General features: G+C 45.2%; 1 protein-coding gene across 1 annotated transcript in view; it reads right to left on the bottom strand.

The window, feature by feature from the left end:
- Window positions 1-2,747: 2,747 nt before the first annotated feature.
- Window positions 2,748-26,458, bottom strand: part of DNALI1 (dynein axonemal light intermediate chain 1) — a 44,303-nt gene continuing 20,592 nt past the window's right edge. The window contains exons 5-6 of the mRNA XM_040337220.1: window positions 14,208-14,372; window positions 2,748-3,024 (exon numbers count right to left, since the gene is read on the bottom strand). Of these exons, the coding sequence (XP_040193154.1) occupies window positions 2,989-3,024; window positions 14,208-14,372 (201 nt within the window). The 3' untranslated portion in view covers window positions 2,748-2,988. The remainder of the gene's footprint in view (window positions 3,025-14,207; window positions 14,373-26,458) is intronic.

Below are 26,458 nucleotides of genomic sequence, written 5' to 3'. Positions count from 1 at the left end.
TAAGATAGCCCTGCAGAGACCACACATTGATTAAATACTGAGGATTATTGTTTTTTTATGAAGTTTCTTATCTTTTGAACTTTAAATATGGAAACAATAAAATAAATATGTATTTTATTTCAAGTTGTGATTTTTCTTGGTGGTACATAAAGTCCCATTCAACTATTTCTGCCCTTAAGTGATACTTTTGCTAGGTTTAAAAAAAATGTCATGCTTACCTCCACTGTGCAGCTTGTTTTGACATGGCAGCTCTCTTGGCTCCTTCCCGCATCAGATAACCCCCTCTGGGAAGAGCTCTCCCAAGGGGGTTACCTTGCGGGCGTGCTCCCGTGTCCAGCATTCGGCGTCCATAGCCGCCGAATGCAAGACCGGGCTCCTGCGTTATTGCATTTGATTGACAGCACCGGTAGCCAATGGCTGCGCTGCTATCAATCTATCCAATGAAGAGCTGAGAACCTGCGAAGAGAGCGACGGTGGGATCGTGCCCACAGAAATTTGGGAGTAAAATAGGGGAGCCGGGGGGCCAAACACTGCAAGGGGTTTTTTTGCGCCTTAATGCATAGGATGCATTAAGGTGAAAAAACACAAAAGGTTTACAACCCCTTTTAATGGGTAGGTAATGGGTTTCCTAGTTTATAAAGCAGTTGGGGATGGTGTCCACTGAGAAATATGTCTGTATTGTCAGGGAACTTCCACATGATCATACAGCACAGGACACAGGCATTTTCCTAGATGACTGTGACTTCCAAAAAGCAATACATAAAAAGAAGCGGTGGCCATGAGAGCAAAAGCAAACAAGGGTTTAAGACCCTAACTAGACAACTGCTTGCAGCACTTTACAGACAAAAGGCATGAACATCCACCTGCTAAAGCTTGGTAAACATCTGATTAGAAGACTAGCAGCCTTACAAATCTGGAAAAATCGATGCTTGTTGCTGAAAGGCCCAAAAAACGTCCACAGACCTAGTGGAGTGGGCCTTTTCCGAAAAGGGAGGAACATTATCCTATAGGGTATAGGCCTAAACAATGACCTAGTTCACCTAGCAATGGTGGAATGAGAAGCAGGATGTCCCCTGTGGGGGCCTTTGAAAAGCAAAGAGAGAAAATTTGTAAGACTAAAGGAGGCTGTAGCTGACGGGTAAACACGTACAACACAAACCACATCCAAACAATGAAGAGATATCTCTTTGGTGTATAGGAGCTGGACAAAAACATGATAGGATGATGTCCTGGTTAACTGCCTCCCGCCCGCCGTATAGTAAAATTATGTCGAGTGGGATCACCTCATTCTGGGACAACGTCATATGAGTCTGTTGGACATAACAACAAACCTATCCAGTTTGTTCTGAAACACCTCTGGGTGAAGTGACCACTTCCCGTAATCCAGACATAGATGGTGGAGGAAGTCAACCTGCTAATTTTCTACACCTGGAATGTGTACTACAGTCGTGGTCGGCATGAAACGCACTGTCCAGGTCAGAATCGGTTCTGCTTTGTTCTTGGCTGCTCTGTTGAATCCTTAATAGTTGATATAGGCCATGGCTGAGTCTACCATCTGTCCCAGTACTCCAGTGCAAAAGCACACCAAGTGCATCATGATGTCTGGATATGAGTATCTGTGCTTGAGAGCAGAGGGACCTGATCTTTTCCAGAGGGTGAAAAAACACATTTTCCAGGTAGCCTATAATGCAGACACCCCAAGAGTGAAGAGGAGCCAGAACAGAGGCAAATATTTTTGTAAAGACTTGAGGAGCAGTAGAGTGGTCAAATGGCAGAGCCACCAACTAAGTTACAGTCCTCCACCACAAGGGGCCTAGGGTACCTATTCAGAAATGGAATAAGTAGCCAGAAGGGCTGGTACATAGCTGGGTTGGAGCAGGAATCAGAAAAATGTAGAGGAAACCTATCGCATAAGGACACTAGCAAAATAACTGTCAGTAAGGAGAGATTATATAGGGTTCCTATCATTTTTCTTTGCCAGTGTCCATTCACCTGAAGGTAGAAGTATGTAACCCAGTTGTCTACTTCTCTACCTGTGTCCTATAGTGTACAAATCGAGAAAATCCGAATTTGTATCGCTAGGAATTTGTCGGACATACTTTTGCTTTGGTGGTGATTATAGTAATTATAAAAGAACTACTGAGGTATAACAAAGACAATAATGGGAGTAGTTATTTTACTTGCTGTCCAGTAACCTACCATATAGAAATGCCCGTACTACCATTAATGTCATACTGCATGAGAAGAAAACTGCTCTCACGTTGTGTGCCCTGCTCTCAAGTTCGGCCCACAATTGAGCAACTATATAGAAAAAAGCCAGCACAAGTTTCACATTAAATAGGTACATTTCCACGGTAAAAAGGTTGAGAAACCCTTCTCTCGAGATTGGTGAAGACTGCGTGATTATGTTAATGCGAAGCAAACAGTTTGTAGCTGCTTTGCAAATGACTTTCGTTCATCTCTATTTACCAAGCCTGGGCTTGTATATAAGTTAGGAAGAGATGTCTGCTCATATTGGTGCAGTAAAGTACATTCCCAGAAGGTCACCTTCAGCTGCACAAATCTGCCCAGCACATGACTGAATGTCTGTCTTATAAATAATAACCCCTAAATAGTTGATGCATTTCAGGGAAAAAAAAAAAAAACATTACTAGTCTGCCTTGAGCAACCAAGAACTTTGTTTTGCGTGTGTTTTTTGGACAGCACATTGACAAGCATGAGTCCCTATTAAGAACCACAAGACAAAGTATGGAAAGAAGCTGGAACAATTTTATCATCAAAGAACTTGGATATTAAAAATATTGAGGTGTTTCATTACAGAATAAGCAATGCTTTAACATTTTTCATGACAACTGGGGAGATTTCAATATGAAAAAAGTCAAATCTAATTACAAATATGTCCTAGAGGTAAAAATATTAGCTTCTTGGCATCAGAACTTTCAATGAATCCAGACTGCAGACATCATGTTCACAGATGTTACTCCTGTGTTATTTCTTGGGCGCAATAATTCCTTCTAGCTGAGCCTACAATAAAAAATAATTTGCGTTGTTAGACTACAAAGCCACTACTTCAATCTTGAATAAATAAACAAGAACTGGCTTATCGGTTGCAACTGTTTTGTTTTTAACCTTAATGTACCTTTAAGTGGACTTGTCTCCAAAGTAGTATACTTCATCAGTGACCTAGTTAGTTATAGTGGTTGTAAAGTCACAGCTATTGTGCAAAAAAGGTATGTAGCATTATAATAGATAAACTAATTAAAAACAAATCACACAAATTGTACTTAATATGGACCCAAAACAGAGAGGATAAAAGTATTTATTGGATTCAACTTTACAACCACTTTAATAAAAGGGGGGGGGGGGTAAGCTGCAATGGAATGGTATTACAGTCAACGCAGGAGCGTTGGGGAGGAAATCGGGTTTTCACAGACTATGGAAATGAAGGGGAAGAGAGCAGGATGATGGAGGGATGTAAACTGACCCCACTTTTATGGTTCAGCAGCCATGATGGGCATGGTCAAATTACATAGAAGGCAGGAATCAACTAGGTATTGTAGAAAAAGGAAATGGACACATGGCACTGCAAAAGCGCAATGCTATATATCACGCCTTAAAGCATGGGTCTTCTAACTACGGCCCTCCAGTTGTTCAGGAACTACAATTCCCTTCATGCCTAGTCATGTCTGTGAATGTCAGTGTGTTACAATGCCTCATGGGATGTGTAGTTCTAAAACAGCTGGAGGGCCGTAGTTTGAGGATCCCTGCCTTAAAGGGACAGGGGCCTTTTTTTTTTTTTTGTTAGGGCTACAACCGTCTTAATAGCTCCTTCTACAAGCTGAAGTGCCATTTCATTATTTTGGGATCCTTCGCACATGACCACATTCCTGCTGCAGCTCAGTGCCTTGTATTTTTCTGGGCTAGAGAGGGAATTAGGCCTGCTATATTGTAAAATTGCATGGCATTGAATTAAAAACAATTCCAAGCAAATGAAACCAATAGATGGGCTATTCTTACTGACAAGGAAGGGCTGCTCAAAATACATAGTCAACTCAAGTTACTTTCAGTTTTCTTTCAACCTATGCAGCCAGACACAGTTCCCTACATTTTCAACTGGAAGTATACTTCCTGAAGTATCTGCTGTACCACTTCCTCTCTGCTGGCTGAATCACCAATAACATTTAAACTTATAGGGCAGGTTTGCATCTAACTTAGGCTGCATTCACACCTAAGCGACAGCCGCGTACGCGTGTAGCGGCAGATTTGCCGCGATTACAAATGTATCTTTTTTTTTTTTTTTCTAAAGTATTCCCATTGCTGTCTATGGGAAAACGCGCCTGTCGCGTGAAAAAAAGGGTCCGGGACTTTTTTTCAGGCGACAGGCGTTGCGCGTCTATGAGATGTGAACCATCTCCATAGACGGCAATGGGAATTCTCCCCTCAAGCGACAGAAGCGTCCCGCGTCGGGCGTTTTGTCGCTTAGGTGTGAATGGGGCCTTAGTGTCTGGGATGGCATAAATGAACTGAATTTAGTATGGACTGTATGGAGTGCAAAATCTGGTGCAGCTTTGGGTATTTTTTTTTTTTATTGTCAAAGCCTAATTGAATAAGCTGAAGTTAGAAGCTTGCACAGTTGGACCAAATTTTGCACTCTCCAGTTTTCGTAAATCAACCCCTTATTTCTAAGCATTGCCTACATGCAGCAGTATTATAAACTCCTAATAGAGTTGAAAAAGGAGGCCACACCTACAAAATGCCATTATCCTGCCAACCACTGACCCACTCCACCCCCTGCCAGCTGTCAGTTGCGGTGCTTGGTGGCTACGAACATCCTCCCTGCTTGCTACAGTTAGCAGTTAGCTAGATGCATAAAGAGTTAGGCCAGCGTATCGGTAGATACGCCGACCTAACTCGGAAACTGCACCGACCTAAGTTTAAGTGTATTCTCAAACTGAGATACATTTAAACCTATCTAAGATACGCCGTCCTATCTTAGGGTGCAATATTTAGGCTGGCCGCTAGGTGGCGCTCCCATTGCGTTCGGCGTAGAATATGTAAATCACTATATACGCCTATTCACGAACGTCCGCCCGTCGCAGTAAAGATACGCCGTTTCCGTAAGAGATAGGCCGCCTAAAGATAAACATGCCCCCTAGGTGGTGTAGCCAATGTTAAGTATGGTCGTCGTTCCCGCGTCGAAATTTGAAAATTTTACGTCGTTTGCGTAAGTCGTCCGCGAATAGGGCTGGACATAATTTACGTCCACGTCGAAACCAATATGTCCTTGTGGCGTACTTTGCCGCAATGCACACTAGGATATGTACACGGACGGCGCATGCGCCGTTTGTAAAAAACGTCAATCACGTCGGGTCACAGTTAATCTACATAAAACACGCCCCCCACATCCTCATTTGAATTTGGCTCGATTACGCCAGCCTATTCACGCTACGCCGCCGTAACTTAGCAGGCAAGTACTTTGTGAATACAGTACTTGCCAAGCTAACTTACGGCGGCGTAGTGTAAATACGATACGCCACGCCGCCGCAAAGATGCGGCGGGATACTTGAATCTAGCTAAGTGTGTCCGTGTACTAGCGTGGCTGCCCCAGGTGGATCACTATCCCAGGACTCTTCACTGATCGCCTCAGCATAAGGCAGCAGAATCCATCAGCTTAGTGGTGACACTGGTTTGGAGGTTATTGTACCAGAGCCAGCATGCTCTCTTTCTTTGTTATATAAACTCAGCAGAGCCACTATAATTCTGTAAAATGCATAGATCATGTTATGATGTGGTATTTTTGTACATTAGTGTGTTGTGTTAAGGCAGCCCATTCGGCCATGTGCTTTGTGGTGCTCTGCAACATAGGTGCATTGCATTAACCACACATTACTTCAAAGCTCAAGTGTAAAGTCCACCCCAATTTTTTAAGTGTTCCTGGAAAGCTTTACTAAACAATTGATTGATTTGCCTAGAGTTCCGGCAGGCACTTCAGGTTTATGTCTCAATGACAGAATTATTTCTAGTCTTCCGTTTAATGAAAACATTTAAGAGAAGAACCTGACCATTCTTTCATGGAAAACACAAACACTTAACGGCTTGCGTTGGTCAACCCTCCCCAGGAGAATATTTCAAGCTTGGGTTAATAATGAAAAGGAAATAAGATGAAAGCTGATGCGTTGGCCTGCTTTCCCAGTTTCTGAAATACTTTCAGAAAAAAAAAAAGCATCAGTGCTTTTTTCAATTAAGGTAGTCTTGATATTAAAATACCACAATTCTTTGTTTTCAAATAAACATAAAACCATATTTTGAAAAGAAAAAAAAAATGTTTGCATACAGCATACATTTGTTCCAGCAATAAACAAGCAGGTTTAATCATACCACAAGTATTGGTAAATGTACAAACAGGAGAACATTTTGGGCCAGTGGCGTCACTAGGGTTGGTGTCACCTGGTGCAGTAAAATATGGCATCTTTCTTGTTCTTTCTATCCCCTTCTTCTTTCTCTCCCTTTTTCTTTGTCCCCCCCCCCCCCGCCTCTCTTTCTCCAGGGCCAGAATTCACATCCCATGACCAATCCCCCTACAACTTTTTTTATACCCTGAAAAAACATGGAAAATCTACAGAATGCATTTTTTTTACTGAGAACCTGAAATGACAGCCTGCTGCCCGACATTTTGGAGAATAAAATGTACATTATACACACTTCAAACAAATTTTATACAAAAAAAAGAGGGGGAAGTATGATGCACGAACTGTTAATCATACTGCCCCCTAGCAGCCTGCAATGCAAAGTGGCTGGAGTGCCAAATTGCTCCGGCTGCTCTTTGATTTCATGCTGATTTAGTGGGAATTTGCCCTAAAAGGGAAAGAGGGGGTGGAAGTTTAGAGACAGAAGGGGGGAGAGAGAGAAAGGGGGTGGGGGTGAGAGAGAGGTAGATGGGATTGGACAGAGATGGTGGGGTGAGACAGATGGGGGGTGGGAGTAAGACAGAGGGGGTGAGACAGAGATGGAGGTGGTGGGGGGTGACAGAGATGAGGGGGTGGGGGTGAGAGATGGAGGGGGTGTGACAGAGGGAGGGGGTGGGGTGTGACAGAGAGGGAGGGGGTGGGGTTGAGACAGATGGAGGGGGTGGGGTGTGACAGAGGGAGGGGGTGTGACATAGGGGGTGGGGGTTGAGACAGTAGGAGGGGTGACAGAGAGGGAGGAGGTCGGGATGATACAGAAGGAGGGGTGACATAGGGGGTGGGGGTGAGACAGAAGGAGGGGTAACAGAGGGGATGGGGATGAGACAGAAGGAGGGGTGACAGAGAGGGAGGAGGGGTGACAGACAGAAGGGGGCTGACAGGGAGGGAGCGGTGGGGGGTGAGACAGAATGGGGGGTGACAGAGAGGAAGGGGGTGGGGGGTGTGACAGAGATGGGTGAGACCCCCCCTCACCTTTCCTGGCTCTTTACCCTTCAGCTGTTTCGGTGTTACCTGCAATATTCTATACATGCACACAGCTGGCACTGTCATTCTCACTGGTGGCACAGACAGCACAGCTTGCGGCTTTATCTGAGGGATGGTGCCGGCATGTGCTGTGTGTGTGCACGGACCGAGTGTTTGTTACCGCTGCCACTTACTGTAAGGTAGCCGGCTCCTCCTCCTCTCCGGTCGCTTACCTTATCCCAGGCTCCTGGGCGGTCAGCCTCCTCCTGGTTCCTCGAGTCCGACCTTTCTTACTTGCTACTGCTGACTGTTGTCCCGCGCTGCGCTTCTCTGCCTATCATGATGTCACTCAGCCGGATCTAGATATCTCCTGCCGGGCAGAGATCATTCTGCCTGACAGTGAAGTGACTGAAAGACTTGTGCCTGCTCGATGCAGGAGCGCGGTGGGCACACTCGCAACGCTCCGCTGCAGCTCTGCAAGTTACAACTGTGTGTAGCGGCGGCCCCCGGTGTCACCCCTCTGGCGGGTGTCACCCGGGTGCGGCCCGCACCCCCATAGCAACGCCACTGTTTTGGGCCTATCTAGGTCTGTGCCTTGTAAACCATGCATTTTACTGTGTGTTACTGCATTACACAAAATGAATTACAATGCACTTGCCCACTGCACCATATACATAACCGATTTGTGTATTACTATATCTTGTGAGGTCAGCAACCAAGAAGGTAGCTTGGGGGGAGACCCAGTGTGTACCAGAGGAGCAGCAAGTCACAACGCTGGATTTGCTGGCCAGGTGAGCATGTGAATTCTGCATTACACCCACCAAAAAGGTAAACCGGGGGGAAAAAAAACATGGAACGAGTCTAGTCCCAATTTACAGTTGCATAAAAATAAAACCATTGTATAGTTTTTAATTTATAAAAAAAAAAAAAAAAGAAAGGGAAAAAAATAATCACATGTACATTAGAATGCACAGCCTTTGCTAAATGCTTTGTTGAGGCACCTTTGGCACAAATTACAGCCTCAAGTCTTTTGAGGCTTGGCACACCTATTTTTGGGCAGTGTCTCCCATTCTTCTTTGCTGGACCTCTCAAACTCCATCAGGGTTGGAGGTGGACCGTCAGTGCCCAGCCATCTTCTGATCTCTCCAGAGATGTTCAATCGTGTTCAAGTCTGGGCTCTGGCTGGGCCACTCAAGGACATTCACAAAGTTGTCTAATAGCCAATCCTTTGTTATCTTGGCTGTGTGCTTAGGGTCATTGTCCTGTTGGAAGATAAGCCTTCGCCCCAGTCTGAGGTCCAGAGCGCTCTGGAGCAGGTTTACATCAGGGATGTCACTACATTGCTGCATTAATTTTTTCTCTTGATCCCGACTAGTCTCCCAGTTCCTGTCACTGAAAAACATTCCCACAGCATGATGCCTCCCCCACCATGCTTCACTGTAGGGATGGTATTGGTCAGGTGATGAGCAGTGTTTTTTTTCTTCCAGACATGACGCTTGCCATTCAGGCCAAAGAGTTCAATCTTTGCTTCATCAGACCAGAGAATTTTGTTTCTCATTGTCTGAGAGTCCTTCAGGTGTCTTTTGGCAAACTCCAGGCAGAATGTCATGTGCCTTTTATTAAAAAGAGGCTTCTGTCTGACCACTCTACCATACAGGCCTGATTGGTGGAGTGCTGCAGAGATGGTTGTTCTTTTGGAAGGTTCTCCTCTCTCCGTAGAGAAATGCTGGAGCTCTGTCATAGTGACCATTGGGTTCTTGGTCACCTCCCTGACTAAGGCCCTTCTTCACCCATCGCTCAGTTTGGCCGGGCGACGTGCTCTAGGAAGAGTCCTGGTGGTTCCAAACTTCTTCCATTTACGGATGATTGAGGCCACTGTGCTCATTGGGACCTTAATGCTGCCGAAATTTTTCTGTACCCTTCCCCAGATCTGTGTTTCGATACAATCCTGGCTCGGAAATCTACAGACAATTCCTTTGACTTCATGGCTTGGTTTGCGCTCTGACATGCACTGTTAACTGTGGGCCCTTATAGACAGGTGTGTGTCTTACCAAATCATGTCCAATTAACTGAATTTACCACAGGTGGACTCCAATCAAGTTGTAGAAACATCTCAAGGATGATCAGTGGAAACTGGGTGCACCTGAGCTCAGTTTTGAGTGTCATGGCAAAGGCTGTGAATACCTTATGTACATGGGATTTTTTTCGTTTTTTATTTTTAATAAATTTGCAAAGATTTCAAACAACCATCTTTCACATTGTCATTATGGGGTATCGTTTGTAGAATTTCAAGTAAAAAAATGAATTTATTCTACTTTGGAATAAGGCTGTAACAATAAATTGTGCAAAAAGTGAAGCATTATAGCGTGGAAGTAACTAGTATATATTTGGTGCAAATCACATTAAAGTTGTCACTATTCTCACCACCTGATTGGCCCTGGATGCAAGCCTGTGAAATTGCAAATTCTTGTGTTCCCTGGTTCATGAAGAACCCCCTCGCAGCCTATTTTACACCCTTGCCCACACACAAGACTTCTATTGCTTGAATAATCTGGCTAAAGTGAGCTTTTTTATCTCAAATTTTAAAAAGTAATATAGAGTAGATGTAACTGTTTCTTTCTTATTATTTATTGGATACCATTGACAGTTTACGTTCTGCATGGCATTGCTCCTCAATGTAATTTACTGAATTAGTCAGGAAGACAACATGGGAAGTCAAAAATTGAGTGTCTGTAGCTCAAAGTTTAATTAAAGCAAGACAAATTAGAGCCATTCAAGAAGTAGTTTGTGTTCTCCGAGTCAGTTTAAAAGAGATTTCTTAGGTTACATGCACACGCCTGTAATGAAATGGTCATCTACGCAGGATCTTGCTGGCAGAAGGTAAAACAATTAATTAAACTGCCTGTAGTGTTTGCATATAGACACATAAATGGCTGTAGAGCACTGAGATGCAAAAAAAGATACTTACATTCCAATAAATTCAATGCATATATGCAGGGGAAGACCTAGAACCTTCAGGGCCCCAGTGCAAAAAAACATGAAGAGACCCCCTGACCCAAGTCCAGGGCCCTTTCTTATGGTCTCACATCGGGAATATTTCCTGCCCTCACATTAGAATCCCCTTTACATCAGCGTTCCCAGAGCCCCCTTTACATCAAAGTTCCCCTTTACAGTACATCAGAGTCCTCAGGGTTTGCCTTACAGTGCAAGGGGAACTGATATAAAGTGGAACTCTGCGGACTCTGATGTAAAAGGGAACTCTGGTGCAAGAAATTCTCTAGTCCCCATAGCACCCCCCCCCCCTCTTATATCAGAGTTTGCAGAGTTCCTCATTATCTCAGTGTCCACAAAGTTTCTCTTTTTGCACTGTAATGCCTCGTACACACGATCGGTTTTCCCGACGGGAAAACTGCCATGTTTGCTTTTGGTCGGGAAAATCGGGCGTGTGCTGCTCCCGACAGGAAAACTGCAAGCAAAAAAATGAGAACTTGTTCTCTTTTTTCCCACCGCGATTCTCTGCGTTTTTTTGCTCTGCAATTTTCCTATGGGAAACACTGCAGTGGAGCCTACACACGCCCGGTTTTCCCAACCAAAGCTGTCATGGCAGTTTTCCTGTCGGGAAAACCGGCCGTGTGTACACGGGGAAAAGCAACCGAACAGGTTCTCGGGGACAGGTGTGTAAGGAGGGGGCATGAAAGGGGAGAGGAAGCTCCGGGACAAGTGTAGTTTTAAAAGGCATTTTTCTGCTGTTTATAGACAGCAAAAAAGTGCCCTTTTTTAACTGGCGACACTGCTTGCTTGAACATCAGGGCCCAGTCGCAAATGCAACTTTTGTGACCCTGGTAGTTCCACCACTGCATGTGCATGTGCTTTTATGAGTACACATGTAAGTTACTCACCTTGGACACAGATTTTTCTATTTTGCTTTTAGGAATATGAACGCACGGCGCAAGTTTGCTAATTTTTACACACTGTGTACATTGACCCAATGAAAATAGAGCTGCTTTCAAAACCTTACTGCTAAAAGAACTATTTTTTTTTTTTTGCAGCTGTGAACATGAGCTATTAAGAGAGAAATATAGAAGCTGCCACAGATTTGATCTTATTTTGCTTTTAAAATGCTAACTGTGATGCTGATTCTCAGACTTCTAGTTCCGAGTCACCGGCGAAGAACAAGAGTGCAGGGTAGGAGTGCACTTGAACCAAAATTATTCTGAGTTAACTGAAAGATATTGAATATTAACCCACATATATCTTCAACATAAATAAAAATAATCACATTCGATAATTTGGAGTAGGTTAACTCCCAGAATCACATTTTCGTAAACTTCAGTGGAAGTGATGTTTTAACCACTTAAGTCCCGGACCTTTATGCAGCTAAAGGACCCAAGGTGTTTTTACAATGAAATTTGCGTCCTTTTCTTCCCACAAATAGAGCTTTCTTTTGATGGTATTTGATTGCCTCTGCGATTTTTATTTTTTGCGATATAAACGGAAAAAGACTGACATTTTTAAAAAAAAAATTATATTTTCTACTTTTTGTTATAAGAAAAATCGAATAAACAAACATTTAGGCCAAAATGTATTCAGCCACATGTCTTTAGTAAAAAAAATTGTTTTTTGCAAAAGTTATAGCGTTTACAAACTAGGGTACATTTTCTGGAATTTACACAGCTTTTAATTTATGAATGCCTATCTCTTTTCTTGAGGTGCTAAAATGGCAGGGCAGTACAAACCCCCCCCCCCCCCCAAATGACCCCATTTTGGAAAGTAGACACCCCAAGGAAATTGCTGAGAGGCATGTTGAGTCCATTGAATATTTTTTTTTGTCCCAAGTGATTGAATAATGACAACATTTTTTATTTTTTTTTTACAAAAAGTTGTCACTAAATTATATATTGCTCACACATGCCATGGTTATATGTGGAATTGCACCCCCAAAATACATTCTGCTGCTTCTCCTGAGTACGGGGATATCACATGTTTGGGACTTTTTGGGAGCCTAGCCGCGTATGGGGCCCCAAAAACCAAGCACCGCCTTCAGCATTTCTAAGGGCGCAAATTTTTGATTTCACTCCTCACTACCTATCACAGTTTCGAAGGCCATAAAATGCCAAAATAGCACAAAACCCCCCAAATGACCCCATTTTGGAAAGTCGACACCCCAAGCTATTTGCTGAGAGGCATGTCGAGTCCATGGAATATTTCATATTTTGACACAAGTTGCGGGAAAATGACAAACTGTTTTTTTTTTTTTGCACAAAGTTATCACTAAATGATATATTGCTCACACATGCCATGGTTATATGTGGAATTGCACCCCAAAATACATTCTGCTGCTTCTCCTGAGTACGGAGATACCACATGTGTGGGACTTTTTGGGAGCCTAGCCGCGTACGGGACCCCGAAAACCAAGCATCGCCTTCAAGTTTTCTAAGGGCATAAATTTTTGATTTCACTCCTCACTACCTATCACAGTTTTGAAGGCCATAAAATGCCAAGATGGCACACAACCCCCTCAAATGACCCCATTTTGGAAAGAAGACACCCCAAGCTATTTGCTGAGAGGCTGTCATGCTCAGAAACGTGTAGGCCTCTTCACTAGTGTACATTCGCTTTGCCATTTTGGGCTCTAAATTTAGTGGTACACTAGTGATGATTCACAGGTAAAAAAAAGCACCTGACTGTCAGCAAACGTAGAAAACGCTTCCAAAAAAAAACTGTGGGGGTACCTAACGCTATAAAAACCTGGCGGCGAACCTCAAAAAATAACTGGCTACCTAGCGGCACAAGTGACACTAATACAGCGATCAGAAAAACGATTGCTTAGTGACACTGGCAATAGGGGGTGAAAGGGTTAACTAGGGGGGCGATCAAGGGGTTAAACCTTTATTAGGGGGGGTAGGTACCCTGAACCTAAAGGGGCCTAAGACTAACTGACCTGCAACATTTTACTGTCACAAATGACACTAAATGCAGTGATCAGTAAATAAATTATCACTGCAATCAGTGACACTGTGACTGGGGGCTGGGGGGGTGATCGGGGGGGATTTATGTGCCTATGTGTAACTGTGTTAGTGTGCTGTTTGGTGCAACTCACTTGTGATGTCTTCTCTCCTCTTGCCGGACGAAAAGACCGCCAGGAGGAGAGATGAAATCACTTCCCCTGCCTGTGTTTACATTACACAGGCAGAGGCGGAAGGTGATTCGCTGGGAGCGATCGCGAGGGAGTGGCCAGAAACGAACAGCCGCCCCCTCATCCCGGATCGCTCCCACAGCAAACGGGACTGCCGCAAGTACCGGGGTGGGGGGTCCCGATCGGACCCCCGACCCGCGTAAAGGCAGGCACGTACAGGTACGTTAATGTGCCTGTCCGTGCCATTCTGCCGACGTGAATGTACATGCGGCGGTCCTTAAGTGGTTAAGCAGTTTAGTTGGTGTCCTGAACCGTTTATCACAAAGGCTCAGGGTGATATTATCAATTCTAAACGAAAATGTTACTTTGTAAATACCGCCTACTACCATTGCGGACGGCTTCCTAAAAATGTTAGTTGCCTGGCTCTCAAAAACATTTGAGTCGTAGGCTTGTAACAGGCATTCACCACGTGAAGTAAGAACTCCTGATCTGCATTGTTATACCCAGTCAGTGACTCAGAAAGTACTGAAACTAGTGGGTCATCATGACACACAGGAAAACAACATTTTCAAAACAGGAGATTGTTTATTTTTCTCATGAAAGGTTTCCATTAACGATGGGCACATTTCAAGGGTTTTGCATACCTTCAACTGCTGGTTAGTCCTTTTGAGAAACTGTATTTCCTCTGCGTGCTTCTTCTCCTCTACTTGTCGTCTCTCTGCCTCCCGTTTCTCTATAGCCTCACACTTGGCCTTCTGTTCATTGACCTGTCTCTCCATGTCCTTCTTCTCTTGCTCCAACTCTGCAATCTGCAGAAAACACATGATATGCGTGTTAAGACTTGTCTATTATCACAATTTAGACCCTGATCAGTTAATGTGGTCTTTGTGGCTGGCAATTACATTAACTGTGGTAATGTTTCAACTTCAAAGCGTAACTCCAACTGCACCACCCCTTCCTTAATTCCTGAGGCCAAGTTAATAACAGCTGGGCTCAGAGAAAGTGGGATTAATGACACTGGCTGTTAAATAATCCTGAATATTGGCATCATCTAGTGGTGGAAAACAAGAACTACAATGAGGGAGAAAGGCAGCGCTGAATAAATGTGAGTATTGCAGCGAACCAATTTTTTTTTTCAATCTGTGCGTATTAAGTTATTATTATTTTTGATAATAACTTTAAGTAAGTTTGCATAAGACTATTACATTTTGGTTGTTTATTACATACAACATAATTGTGCTCTGTATGCATATTCATAGATTCACCATGAAGTGGCAGGATGTATGCCAGGCAAGCACAGAGCTGGATTTACCATTAGAAACAGTAGAACTGTGGCAGCAGCAAAAAAGAGTGGTTTTCATAAGAAATAAAACAGAATAATGAAAGTTATTATAGCAGAGGGGTGTTTTCTTTTGGTGCCTACAGGCTTCAGTAAAGGAGATTTAGTCTTAGCCCCTGTCCTAAACTGCCACTGAGATAAGCCTTGTAGATATTTACTTCTCTTAATTTGAACAAGCTGAAAAAAAAGGACATTAAAGTGGTTGTAAACCCTTTACAACCACTTTAACTAGGGTTGTCCCGATACCACTTTTTTAAGACAGAGTACAAGTACCAATACTTTTTTTTCAATTACTCACCGATACCGATTACCGATTATTTTTTTAATCTCATGAGACAGTGGCACATGTGTCAGTATTTTTTTTCCCAATCTATTCATTTAATTATTTACAATGCTTTCTTTTTTTCTTTTTTTTTAAGGGGGGTGGTGTACAGTGTCAGTGTGTTTTTTATTTAATTTTTAACAATAATCTTTTTATTTATTTATTGCAATTTTTTTTATCAGCCCTGTTGGGGGGCTTTGGTGAGATATCAGGGGTCTTAACAGACCTCTGACATCTCCCCTTTGAGACAGGGAAAAGGACTAAGGACACAGATTCCAAAGTCCCTTTCTCTGCAGCCTCAACTGCGCTTAAAATGAATGGAGAGAAGCAAGCTGCTTCTCTTCATTCATAAACTGAAACATTGTAAACACAGTTTACGATGTTTCCGTTATATGAATGTACAGAGTCAGTGATTACTGACTCTGTACATTCAGGAAAAGGTAGCCAGATTTTGTCCATCCTGACAGATCGAGGGGGTGGAGGAGGAGAAAGGAGGGGGACACGGCAGCACGGAGAGAGACACGGCAGCACAGGGGGGGACACGGCAGCACGGAGGGGGACACGGCAGCATGGAGGGGGACACGGCAGCACGGAGGGGGACACGGCAGCACGGAGGGGGACACGGCAGCACGGAGGGGGACACGGCAGCACGGAGGGGGACACGGCAGCCAGGTGGGGGACACGGCAGCCAGGTGAGGGGGACGGCAGCACGGAGGGGGACACAGAGGGGTACAGCAGCCGAACAGAGGGGGCTGGAGGAGGATACGGGGACAGTCAGCGGTGATATGTGCTTGTAACTCCACCACTGCACTGATCACCCTGACTGTACAAGTATCGGGTGAAGCATCAGAGCATTTGGCCGAGTATAAGTACTCGGGAAAATGCTTGGTATAGGTACCAATACTAGTATCGGTATCGGGACAACCCTAACCTACAGGTAAGCCTAGATTAAGGCTTACCTGTAGGTGCTTGAAATATCTCCCAGACCTGCATGGTCTAGGACAGGGATCTTTAAACTACGGCTCTCCAGCTGTTGCGGAACTACAAGTTGAGGCATTGTAAAATTCTGACATTCACAGACATGACTAGGCATGATGGGTATTGTAGTTCCTGAACAACTGGAGGGCTGTGTTTGAGGACCTCTGGTCTAGGGGATATTTGCAAATCGCTGTACAGCAATTTGTTCTGCGCATGCGCCAGAGTTAGAAAGGGCACGCTGTGGCGTTTCTAACTCAGGGTCATGCCGTGAGTGGAGGCTCCCGCGCGCATGCGCAGGAGTGATGTCACGTGACTCCGGCCAGTCACAGAGCCGGAGTTCGCGGCCCCGGAAGGAAGAGGGGTGAAGAATGGCCGCTCGCTACTCATGAGGAAGACGGGGACATTGCGGGGATTCTCCTGAAAATAAGTGTCAGATAATGAGCTACTATGCGATGTGTAATAAATAGCCTATTATGCTTTACCTTTACAGGGAAACAAAGGGGAAGTAACACCCATCAGGGTTTACTTTCTCTTTAAACACACATTGATAAAATATTAAAGTGATATTAACCCTTTTTTTTTTTTTAACAAGGAGGTCCAGACCACCTCTCCTTGTGCTTTACGACCTCTTTCACACGGGGTGGATTCCATGCAGAATCAATTCCGATCAATGGGAGCAGAGCAGGCAGATGACACATCCGTGTCTGCTTAGTTTCTGCACAGCGGTGACGGACAGAGCCCTCTCTGCTCTATGGGCGGTCATGAGTAAACATATTCCACAGGCAGTTTACTTCTGACTATATTCCGATCAGCCTAAATGGAAGATAACAGATCCCCTTCCATTATTTTTTTCAGTGGATTGCATTGGACCCAGAAGTAGGCAGGTGCAAATGGACTGTCTATAGGAATGCATGAACCATCTGATCAGGCCTGCCTGAATAACTGACAGGTGGACCTGATCGGATCGCCCGTGTGAAAGGGGCATAAAACATCCCTTTCCTCTTGTCTGGTGGGGGTCCCTGACTCCTCCTCCCTGTTTGTTGGTGTCTCCTTTAGCTGACCGGGTGCTAAAGGAGACACCCATGTGTGTGCGCTTCTGTCTGGGACCTGTGCTGCGCTTTGTGCATTTATAAACCCCTCAGTATATGGTATAAGGTATATAGGTTCAAGGAATGGCGCTGAATGATCCCAGAGCCAGCAGTGGTGGCGAAGATGACATTTAGGGAGGGGTAGCACATGTACAGGGGTGCACACTTTTTTTTCGAAAACATACACTGTTTTTAATAAAAAAAATAAGACAACAGTAAGGTTAGCCCAATTATTTTTGTATATTGTGAAAGATAATGTTACGCTGAGTAAATTGATACCTAACATGTCACGCTTCAAAATTGCGCCTGCTCGCGGAATGGCGATAAATCTTTACCCTTAAAAATCTCCATATGCGACGTTTAAAAAATTCTACAGGTTGCATGTTTTGAGTTACAGAGGAGGTCTAGGGCTAGAATTATTGGTTTAAACACAGTTTTCATATGCGCCCACTGCTCACGTATGCGCTCGCTTCTGCACACAAGCTCGATGGGACAGGGCGCGTTTAAAAAAAAAAAAAATGTTTTCCTATTTATTTTACCTTTTATTTTTACACTGTTTTTAAAAAATAAATAAATCGTGTCACTCTTTTTCCTATTACAAGGAATGTAAACAGAATGTAGACAGGACCTCTTAAATATGAGATCTGGGGTCAAAAAGACCTCAGATCTCATATTTACACTAAAACGCATAAAAAAAAAAAAGTCTATTTAAGAGCTATGGGCGAAAGTGACGTTTTGACGTCGCTTCCACCCTGCAATGGTATGGAGACGGATGGGGTCTTCCCCCTCACTCATCTCCATACCACACAGGAGATAGGACGTGATCACCTCAGCCGCTTCCGGTGGCTCTGGTAAGCGGCGGAGGGAAGGGGGCCCTTTCCTGCCGCAGATAAAAGATTTGCCGCAAAGACCACTTTTATGTGAAAGAGGACCACCCGCTGAAGAGGAGGATACCAGGGTTATGGTAGTTAACTGCTGCCATAACAACGATATTCCTCTTAAAATGTACCGACGTATAACGACGGCGGGCGGTCCGTAAGTGGTTAAAGCTGGTCACATGAGCATACAATAAACTTAAATTCTAAATGTGCATTAAAGTATAGCCAAAGCTTTTCGCTTTGTATAGAGTAGGGAAGTGTTATTCTTTGCTGCTTGTATTCTGTAGGGGATTTTTACCTTCACATTTACTGGAAATAAACAGGAAGTGAGTGGAAAAATCCTTCTAAATTGAAAGGAATTTCCCACTTAATCTGGCTATAGACCAATACAAAAAATTTGTACAAACATGTAAACAGAAATTCTCAGTACATTTCATGACTTAATGAATGTCATTTGAAAGTACTTAACATGTTTCTTTGCTTTTAATTTGATTTTGGAATGAATGTACTTTTCCAAACCACATAATCCCGGTTCACACTGAATGCAGCACTACTAAAGCGTGATTTCAAAGCTGCTGATCAGTGTGATTTCATGTGCGGCTTGCCAACATCTGTGGCAAAAAAAATAAATAATGCAGGAGCCTTTTTCAAATCGGTGCAGGTCGTAGTCGCACTGATTGGAACGGTTCCACAGGCACAAAAAGGGTGGGACGTGCCAATGCGATTTTGAACTGTCAAATTGCACGACAAGTTGCACTGGTGTGAATGGAGGCTCACTGTTAGAAATCCCTACATCAAAAGAAAAAAATTCAATCCTGTTCCTTCAAATTTTATAATCACTGTGGTCAAAAACGAACACCCACAAAAATGTTTTTATTGCATGAAACTTCTTAAAGTAGAATTCACTGCAAAACTTTTTTTTCATTTTGGATAGGGGGGGGGGGGGATAAGAACACCCTTCAGGTTCCCCCATTGGGAAGATTCACCTTCTTTATATTTCCTGGCTACCGTTATGACCAGTGGCGGCTGGTGCTCAAAGGAAGGGGGGGCGCAAAGGAAAAAAAAAATGTGCAGTCTCCTGTGCCCAAACGCAGCCACTGTTACATGCCATCAAACGCAGCCACTGTTACATGCCATCAAACGCAGCCACTGTGCCATCAATTTGCACCACTGTGCCATGCCATTAAACGCAGTCACTGTGCCATGCCATCAAATGCAGTCACTGTGCCATCAATTCGCACCACTGTGCCATGCCATTAAACGCAGTCACTGTGCCATGCCATCAAATGCAGTCACTGTGCCATCAATTTGCACCACTGTGCCATGCCATTAAACACAGTCACTGTGCCATCCATTGTCACCACTGTGCCATGCCATTAAACGCAGCCACTGTGCCATCCATTGTCACCACTGTGCCATACATTGTCACCACTGTGCCATGCCATTAAACGCAGCCACAGTGCCATCCATTGTCACCACTGTGCCATACATTGTCACCACTGTGCCATGCCATTAAACGCAGCCACTGTGCCATCCATTGTCACCACTGTGCCATCCATTGTCACCACTGTGCCATGCCATTAAACGCAGCCACTGTGCCCTTTAATGGTCGCCGCTGTGCCAATTGTCCCCACTGTGCCCTGTAAATTGCTTTCTTCCCCCCCCGCCCGGCACTTACCTTTACTGGTCTTAGGCATCCACGTCCCACGATGTCTTCTCCCGCCCTCGATGACTGACAGGCGTCTCAGCCAATCAGGTTACTGGTAGCCAGAACCGGCCAACCTGATTGGCTGAGACGCCTGTCATCTTATTCAAGGGGCGTACAGTCTGTGCGCTCCGAGAATAAGCTTCCGGGACCCAAGGGCTGTATTGGGAAAGCCTATCAGAGCTGTTGGCTTTGATAGACATTTCTGTACAGCCAACCAGCTGGCGTTATTCAGATGGCCGGACATTGAGCGCCGACCATCTGAATAACAGCGGCAGCGGCGAAAATAACATAGATTCGTGCAATGCATGAATCTATGTTATTTGACTCAGTGGCGGTGAGAGCCAGAGGGGGCGGCGCTCCAGCGCCCTCTATGGACGAACCGCCGCTGGTTATGACTGAAAGTGATAGAAAATCCTACATTTTGGGCTGTCATCAGAACGGGAATAGAGGGGAAATCTTCTAATGGGCCCACTAGTTCTGGTGGCATATATTTTACAAGAATGTTTGCACATGCACAGTTCTAAAGCCTGGTACACACGATCGGATTTTCTGCAGACAAAGCGTAGGACTTGTCAGGGCGTTAGCCAGGAATTCGATTTTGCATACAAACGGCACACAATTGTCAGCCAACAAACACAAAACGACGTGTTTTTTCATCTCTTTAGCGCCACCCTTTGGGCACCTTCTGCTAATGTTGTGTTTGGTGAGCATTGATTCTGAGCATGCGTGTTTGTACTTTGGACTTTTATCCGATGGACTTGTCTACACGCGATCGGAAAATCCGACAACAGAAAATTGTCCACGGAAAATTTTAAAGCCTGCTATCCAACATTTGTCCACGGAAAATCTGACAATTGTCCGGTGGAGCGTACAAACGGTCGGATTTTCCGCCAACAGCCTGCCATCACACTGTGCTAGTATATGACCAGCTTTGGACATCCCTAATTGGAACAGGCGTCCTCATAGGAAGATACTGTACAATCTCATTTGTAGTTCTGGTAACAAATCTCAAATTTTGAATTTCCCATCTTTTTCTGTCTGACAATAGTCACCTAGACAGGTGAATAGAGGGAATCCACCTAGCAGTGACACAGCAATAAAAATAAAAAAAACACACAACACACACACACACTTTTAAAAGATAATTTAAACATACCGTATATACTCGAATATAAGCCGAGGCACCTAATTTTACCACAAAAAAAATGGGAAAACGTATTGACTCGAGTATAAGCCTAGGGTGTCCATCTGCATGCCTCACTGTGCCCATGCCTCACTGTGCCCATGCCTAGACTGACGTTTAACATGGGAGTCTATGGAAGGGGTGCCCAGGTTTGAAAAATCGGTACTCCCCAGCCGTAGGTTCTCTAGACAACAAACTTTGCACACTTGTAGAGGAGAAATGGGGCTACACGTGTGCCATTTTCGGGGTTCAGGGGACTTACGACCGGCCGGTACCGGGTCTCCAAATTCACCAGAGAAATTACTGTTTAGCATGGGAGTCTATGGAAGGGGTGCCCAGCTTTGAAAAATCGGTGCTCCCCGGCCATAGGTCCCCTGGACAACAATTTTTGCACACTTGTAGAGGAAGAGTAGGGCTACATGTGTGCCAAGTTTGGTACCGGGTCCCCAAAATCCGGGAGATCAGGCGCCAAAAGTTGACTCGAGTATAAGCCGAGGGGGGCATTTTCAGCACAAAAAAAATTCTGAAAAACTCGGCTTATACTCGAGTATATACGGTAGTTTCTGAAGATATGTTTTTTACAAAAGCTGGCTGATGATTGATTTCTAAATATTAGTATTGATCATCATCATTTTATTTTATGATCTAAAGAGTGCTGTATTGGAAATATTTCGATATTATATTAAGAGCTAAAACCAAGAATCTGACACCTATCTTGGTAAATAATCCAGTGTGTGAGTACCTTGTTTGTTCCCTGCCTGTGTACAGAATTGATTTCTGTATATAACAAGTTAATGGTATTATACTGTTGATAGGAGAACGTTAATTCATGGAGACAGTGTCTGCAATGTCCTCATCTCTGCAGGCAGTTAATGTCATCGCTGCCCTTTAAATCACATTAGCCAATGATGTGTTAGCAACAAGGTAATAAGAAACACACCCTCCTTTGTTTTTTTTTTACGGGGTGCAATTTGTCTTTTTAACTTCTGGACCATTTTCTAGAAAAAATAAAAACAAATCAGCCCAAGTATTGTCTCAAATTTTTTAAACTTTGATAATGAGATTAAAATCCAAGTATGTCGAGCATGAAATTACTGACTCCAAAATAAAATTTGTATAAGAAATGTTAAATTATTTTGAATGCAGCCAAGCTAGAGCTATGAAGTCACCATTGAAATATGAAGCAGTTTAAAAGCATGGCAAATGTAATTTCACTGTGTATTAGATATGGTTGAACAGGTTGGATTTTAGACCTTGGTGTAAATTGTTTGGATTCACAGTGCTGAACCAGATATTCTGACATCGTGGCTTTCTTGCATTGAAGGGGTATGAGGCGTCTGTAATGACTTTGTTTATTGGTTTGACCCAGCAAGTTCTCACTTTCCTAATGTAATTTTCAACAAATACCTACTGTACCTGTTGCCGAGAATGTGTTTCCAGCACGACACATCGCGCTGATTCTCGGCGACATCTCGCACTCGCTGGAATAGAAAAAGCACATTCCAGTGAGTGCGTCATAGAATCGACGGGGATCCGACTTGGATTCCCACCAATTCTAGCTGCGGCGTTTGGTATGAATCCTGAGAGGGAACTCCACGCCAAATTTTAAATAAAAAAACGGCATGGGTTCCCCCCCCCAGGAGCATACCAGGCCCTTAGGTCTGGTATGAATTGTAAGGAGAACCCCCCCTACGCCGAAAAACCAGCGTGGGGGTCCCCCCACAATCCATACAAGACCCGTATCCAAAGCACGCTGCCCGGCCGGTCAGGAAAGGAGTGGGGACGAGCGAGCGCCCCCCCCTCCTGAGCCGTACCAGGTCGCATGCCCTCAACATGGGGGGGTTGGGTGCTCTGGGGCAGGGGGGCGCCCTGCGGCCCCCCCACCCCAGAGCACCCTGTCCCCATGTTGATAAGGACAGGGCCTCTTCCCGACAACCCTGGCCGTTGGTTGTCGGGGTCTGCGGGCGGGGGGCTTATTGGAATCTGGGAGCCCCCTTTAATAAGGGGGCCCCCCAGATACCGGCCCCCCACCCTAGGTGAATGAATATGGGGTACATCGTACCCCTACCAATTCACCTGGAGGCAAAGTTTCAATAAAAATAAACACACGACACAGGGTTTTTAAAGTAATTTATTAGTCAGCTCCGGGGGCCCCCCTCTCTTCTTTAGCTCTTTTACATGGGGGGTCTTCTTCGACGGGGGGGGTGTCGGTCTTCACCGCTCTCCGGGGGTCTTCTCCGCTCTCCGGGGGGTCTTCGCCGCTCTCCGGGGGGGGTCTTCTTTCATCTTCCCCGCTCTCCGCTGTTGTCTCGGCGCTCCCCGGTTCTTCTCCCGCTCGCTCTCCGGTGCCTTCTCCTTCAGGGCTGGCCGCCGCTACCTTCGTGTTAGCTCAATAACTAGCGGCGGCGCAGCCCGCTCTTCTGTGACGTCTTCTGCCGCCTTCTGCCTTCTTCCGATGTTGACACAACGCTTCTTCCCGCTGTAATGTCGGGTGCGCGGCTCGCACCGAATTTATATAGGCCTCTTATGATGTCACAGTCCCATGGATTGTGGGGGACCCCCACGCCGGTTTTTCGGCGTAGGGGGGGTTCTCCTTACAACCCATACCAGACCTAAGGGCCTGGTATGCCCCTGGGGGGAAACCCATGCCGGTTTTTTATTTAAAATTTGGAGTAGAGTTCCCTCTCAGGATTCATACCAAACGCTGCGGCTAGAATTGGCGGGAATCCAAGTCGGATCCCCGTCACTTCTATGACGGCTTTGTCTCCATCGCGGCAAGCCAGCTCGGCGCTGACTCCCGCAATGGGGCTTGTAGGTGGTCAATCTCGCCGAGAAAGGGAGCGAGATTGACACAATATTGCGGTCACCCACTGTACTTTAGTGGCATGCAGATTTTCTAATATTCTATAGGGGCCATGCCTAGGTCACAAGATCCTTGGGTACCAGTGCTGTAGTAGTAGTTATATAGAATTCCTCAAATTACTTTGCAGTACTTTAAAGGCATAGTTCACCTATACCAAAAAACTGCCTATGCAGGTAAGGGGTGTCTGTAGATAAATACAAACTGTGCAGCTCTAACTAAAGCTGAATAATGTCCTATAGTCATGGGCATAGCATAAAGGGTTGCAGGAGTCACAATCGCAACCCCATCCCTAACCCCAGGGGGCCCCTGCATCCTCCCTGTCATATTATCATATCCTCAACAAAGTCCAGTTCCCATCTGCCCTAGGGCCCCACAGCCACACTCCAGTACTGGGCTTCCACTATGCCTTCCACAGTCATCACCTCTCTGTTCTTATTGGCTGGGGAGAAGCTGTGAGCCATTTTCTGAATGGAGAAGAGCATGGGGTGAGAACAGCTCAGGATGGGGAAGTGTCTGTGCTGGCAACATGGAATGGTAACCAAGCTCAGCGAGTTAAGAGGAGGAGAGTGCCGTCCTATAGCCACAATGGGACCAATGTCACTGGTGAGGTAAGACACTGCTTCGTGGCTCCCAGTCACCAGCTGGGATTCTCTGTACCCCCCACCCGGGGATGTGCGCTTACCCCACTTCCCTGACAACTGGGGAAAAGGCACACCTCAGGGAGGTGACCATCCTCCAACATCTGCCAACACTGACAGAGAAACCTTCAGAAATTGCTAAAACAAATCCCTTAACACCTCCTTAAGTGGGTGCAGGTTCCAGATTTTGTGTCACATGGCTTTTCCCCCCAGATCTAAGTTGTGCCCCCCCCCCCACCCTGGATGCTATGCCCGGTTGCTGAGCACATTTCCTATTACAGCACTCTATACTGCTCCTCCTCTGCAAGGCTGAAATCACATTCCTTTACAACACAGCAAGCCAGCCATGATCTGCACAGGGTGTATCTGCCTACTGTGACTACGCTACCATTCCGACCAAAGAATTTTTACAGGTCAGAACGGAAAAAAAACAGATACACCCTGTGAAGGCTGACAGACTGTGTAAAGGAATGTGATTTCAGCCCTGTGTAGTGTGTGTGTGTGTGGGTGGGGGGGGGGGGGGGAGCTGTATACAGTGCTGGAATGGGAAAGGAGCTCTGCAAAGTGACCTGCCAGGGGTCCCTGTCCTCTGATTCTCCAACAGTGATCCCTGTCCCCAGTTTTTCCAGCGGGGATCCATCTCCTCTGATGTAAGGAGGAACACTGGGAACTCAAAACTCTTAAGCCACTTTGAGTATCTTGGCATGCGGTGGGTGTATCTGCATGCAGGGTGGAAGTGGTGGGTGGTAGTGGGCGGGGGCCCAGGTCAACTTTTGCATCGGAGCCCACAGGTTTCAAGCTACGCCTTTGCCTATAGGTGTAGGACTTTTACTCACCTCCTTAAAGCGGGAGTTCACCCATTTGTAAAAAAAAAAAATTTCTCCCCTTAGCTTCCTGCTCGTTCGGTCTAGGGGAATCGGCTATTTGTATTAAAATATGAGCAGTACTTACCCGTTTTCGAGCTGCATCTTCTTCCGTCGCTTCCGGGTATGGGTCTTCGGGAGCGGGCGTTCCTTCTTGATTGACAGGCTTCCGACGGTCGCATCCATCGCGTCACTCGTAGCCGAAAGAAGCCGAACGTCGGTGCGGCTCTATACTGCGCCTGCGCACCGACGTTCGGCTTCTTTCGGAAAATCGTGACGCGATGGATGCGACCGTCGGAAGCCTCTCGGAAGCCTGTCAATCAAGAAGGAACGCCCATTCCCGAAGCCCATACCCGGAAGCGACGGAGAGGATGCATCTCGTAAACGGGTAAGTACTGCACATATTTTAAAATAAATAGCCGATTCCCCTAGTAAAAACGAGCAGGAATCTAAGGGGGAAAAGTGCCCTCTAAGGGTGAACCCCCGCTTTAAGCTTGACTTGACTCCAAGAAATTGCATCATCCCCTTCTGCCTTTTTGGTCGGATGTTGCTAAGGGACTCCTAGCTCTTATTGTTCACCAGCACAGGAGCGAGCTCTTTTTTTCTGATTCAAACCCCCTACATGCACTCTTTCTCTCCTCTTACTCAGTAGCTCTGAGCTCGATGTTTGAGAGCTTGCTCCTGTGATGGTGAAGGTGAACAATAAGAGCTAACAGTCTCCTAGCAATGTTCTAGCAACAAGGCAGGACTGGGAGATGCGATCTTTAGGAGTTTTCAGTCAGGCTTCAGGGGGTACCTAAATGGCCTACAGCTATAGCAAGGGCATTATTCAACTTTGGTCAGAGCTGCACAGTTTGTTTTTTTATCTACAGAGGTCCCTTATCTGCAAAGGTAGGTTTTTGGTATAGGTGAACTATGCCTTTTAAAGTACATCAAACCAGTTTAAAAGAATGTAAACTCAACAAAACTGAAATATATTGTTATTACCAGTTCTTTTGGTGGCTGCATTCATTTTCATTTTTCAGGCTAAGAACA

The sequence above is a fragment of the Rana temporaria genome, chromosome 2 (assembly GCF_905171775.1).
Source record: "Rana temporaria chromosome 2, aRanTem1.1, whole genome shotgun sequence".
Classification (NCBI taxonomy): Eukaryota; Metazoa; Chordata; class Amphibia; order Anura; family Ranidae; genus Rana; species Rana temporaria.
The sequence above is the reverse complement of the archived record's forward strand: the minus strand, read 5'-3'. Positions and strand labels throughout refer to the sequence as shown.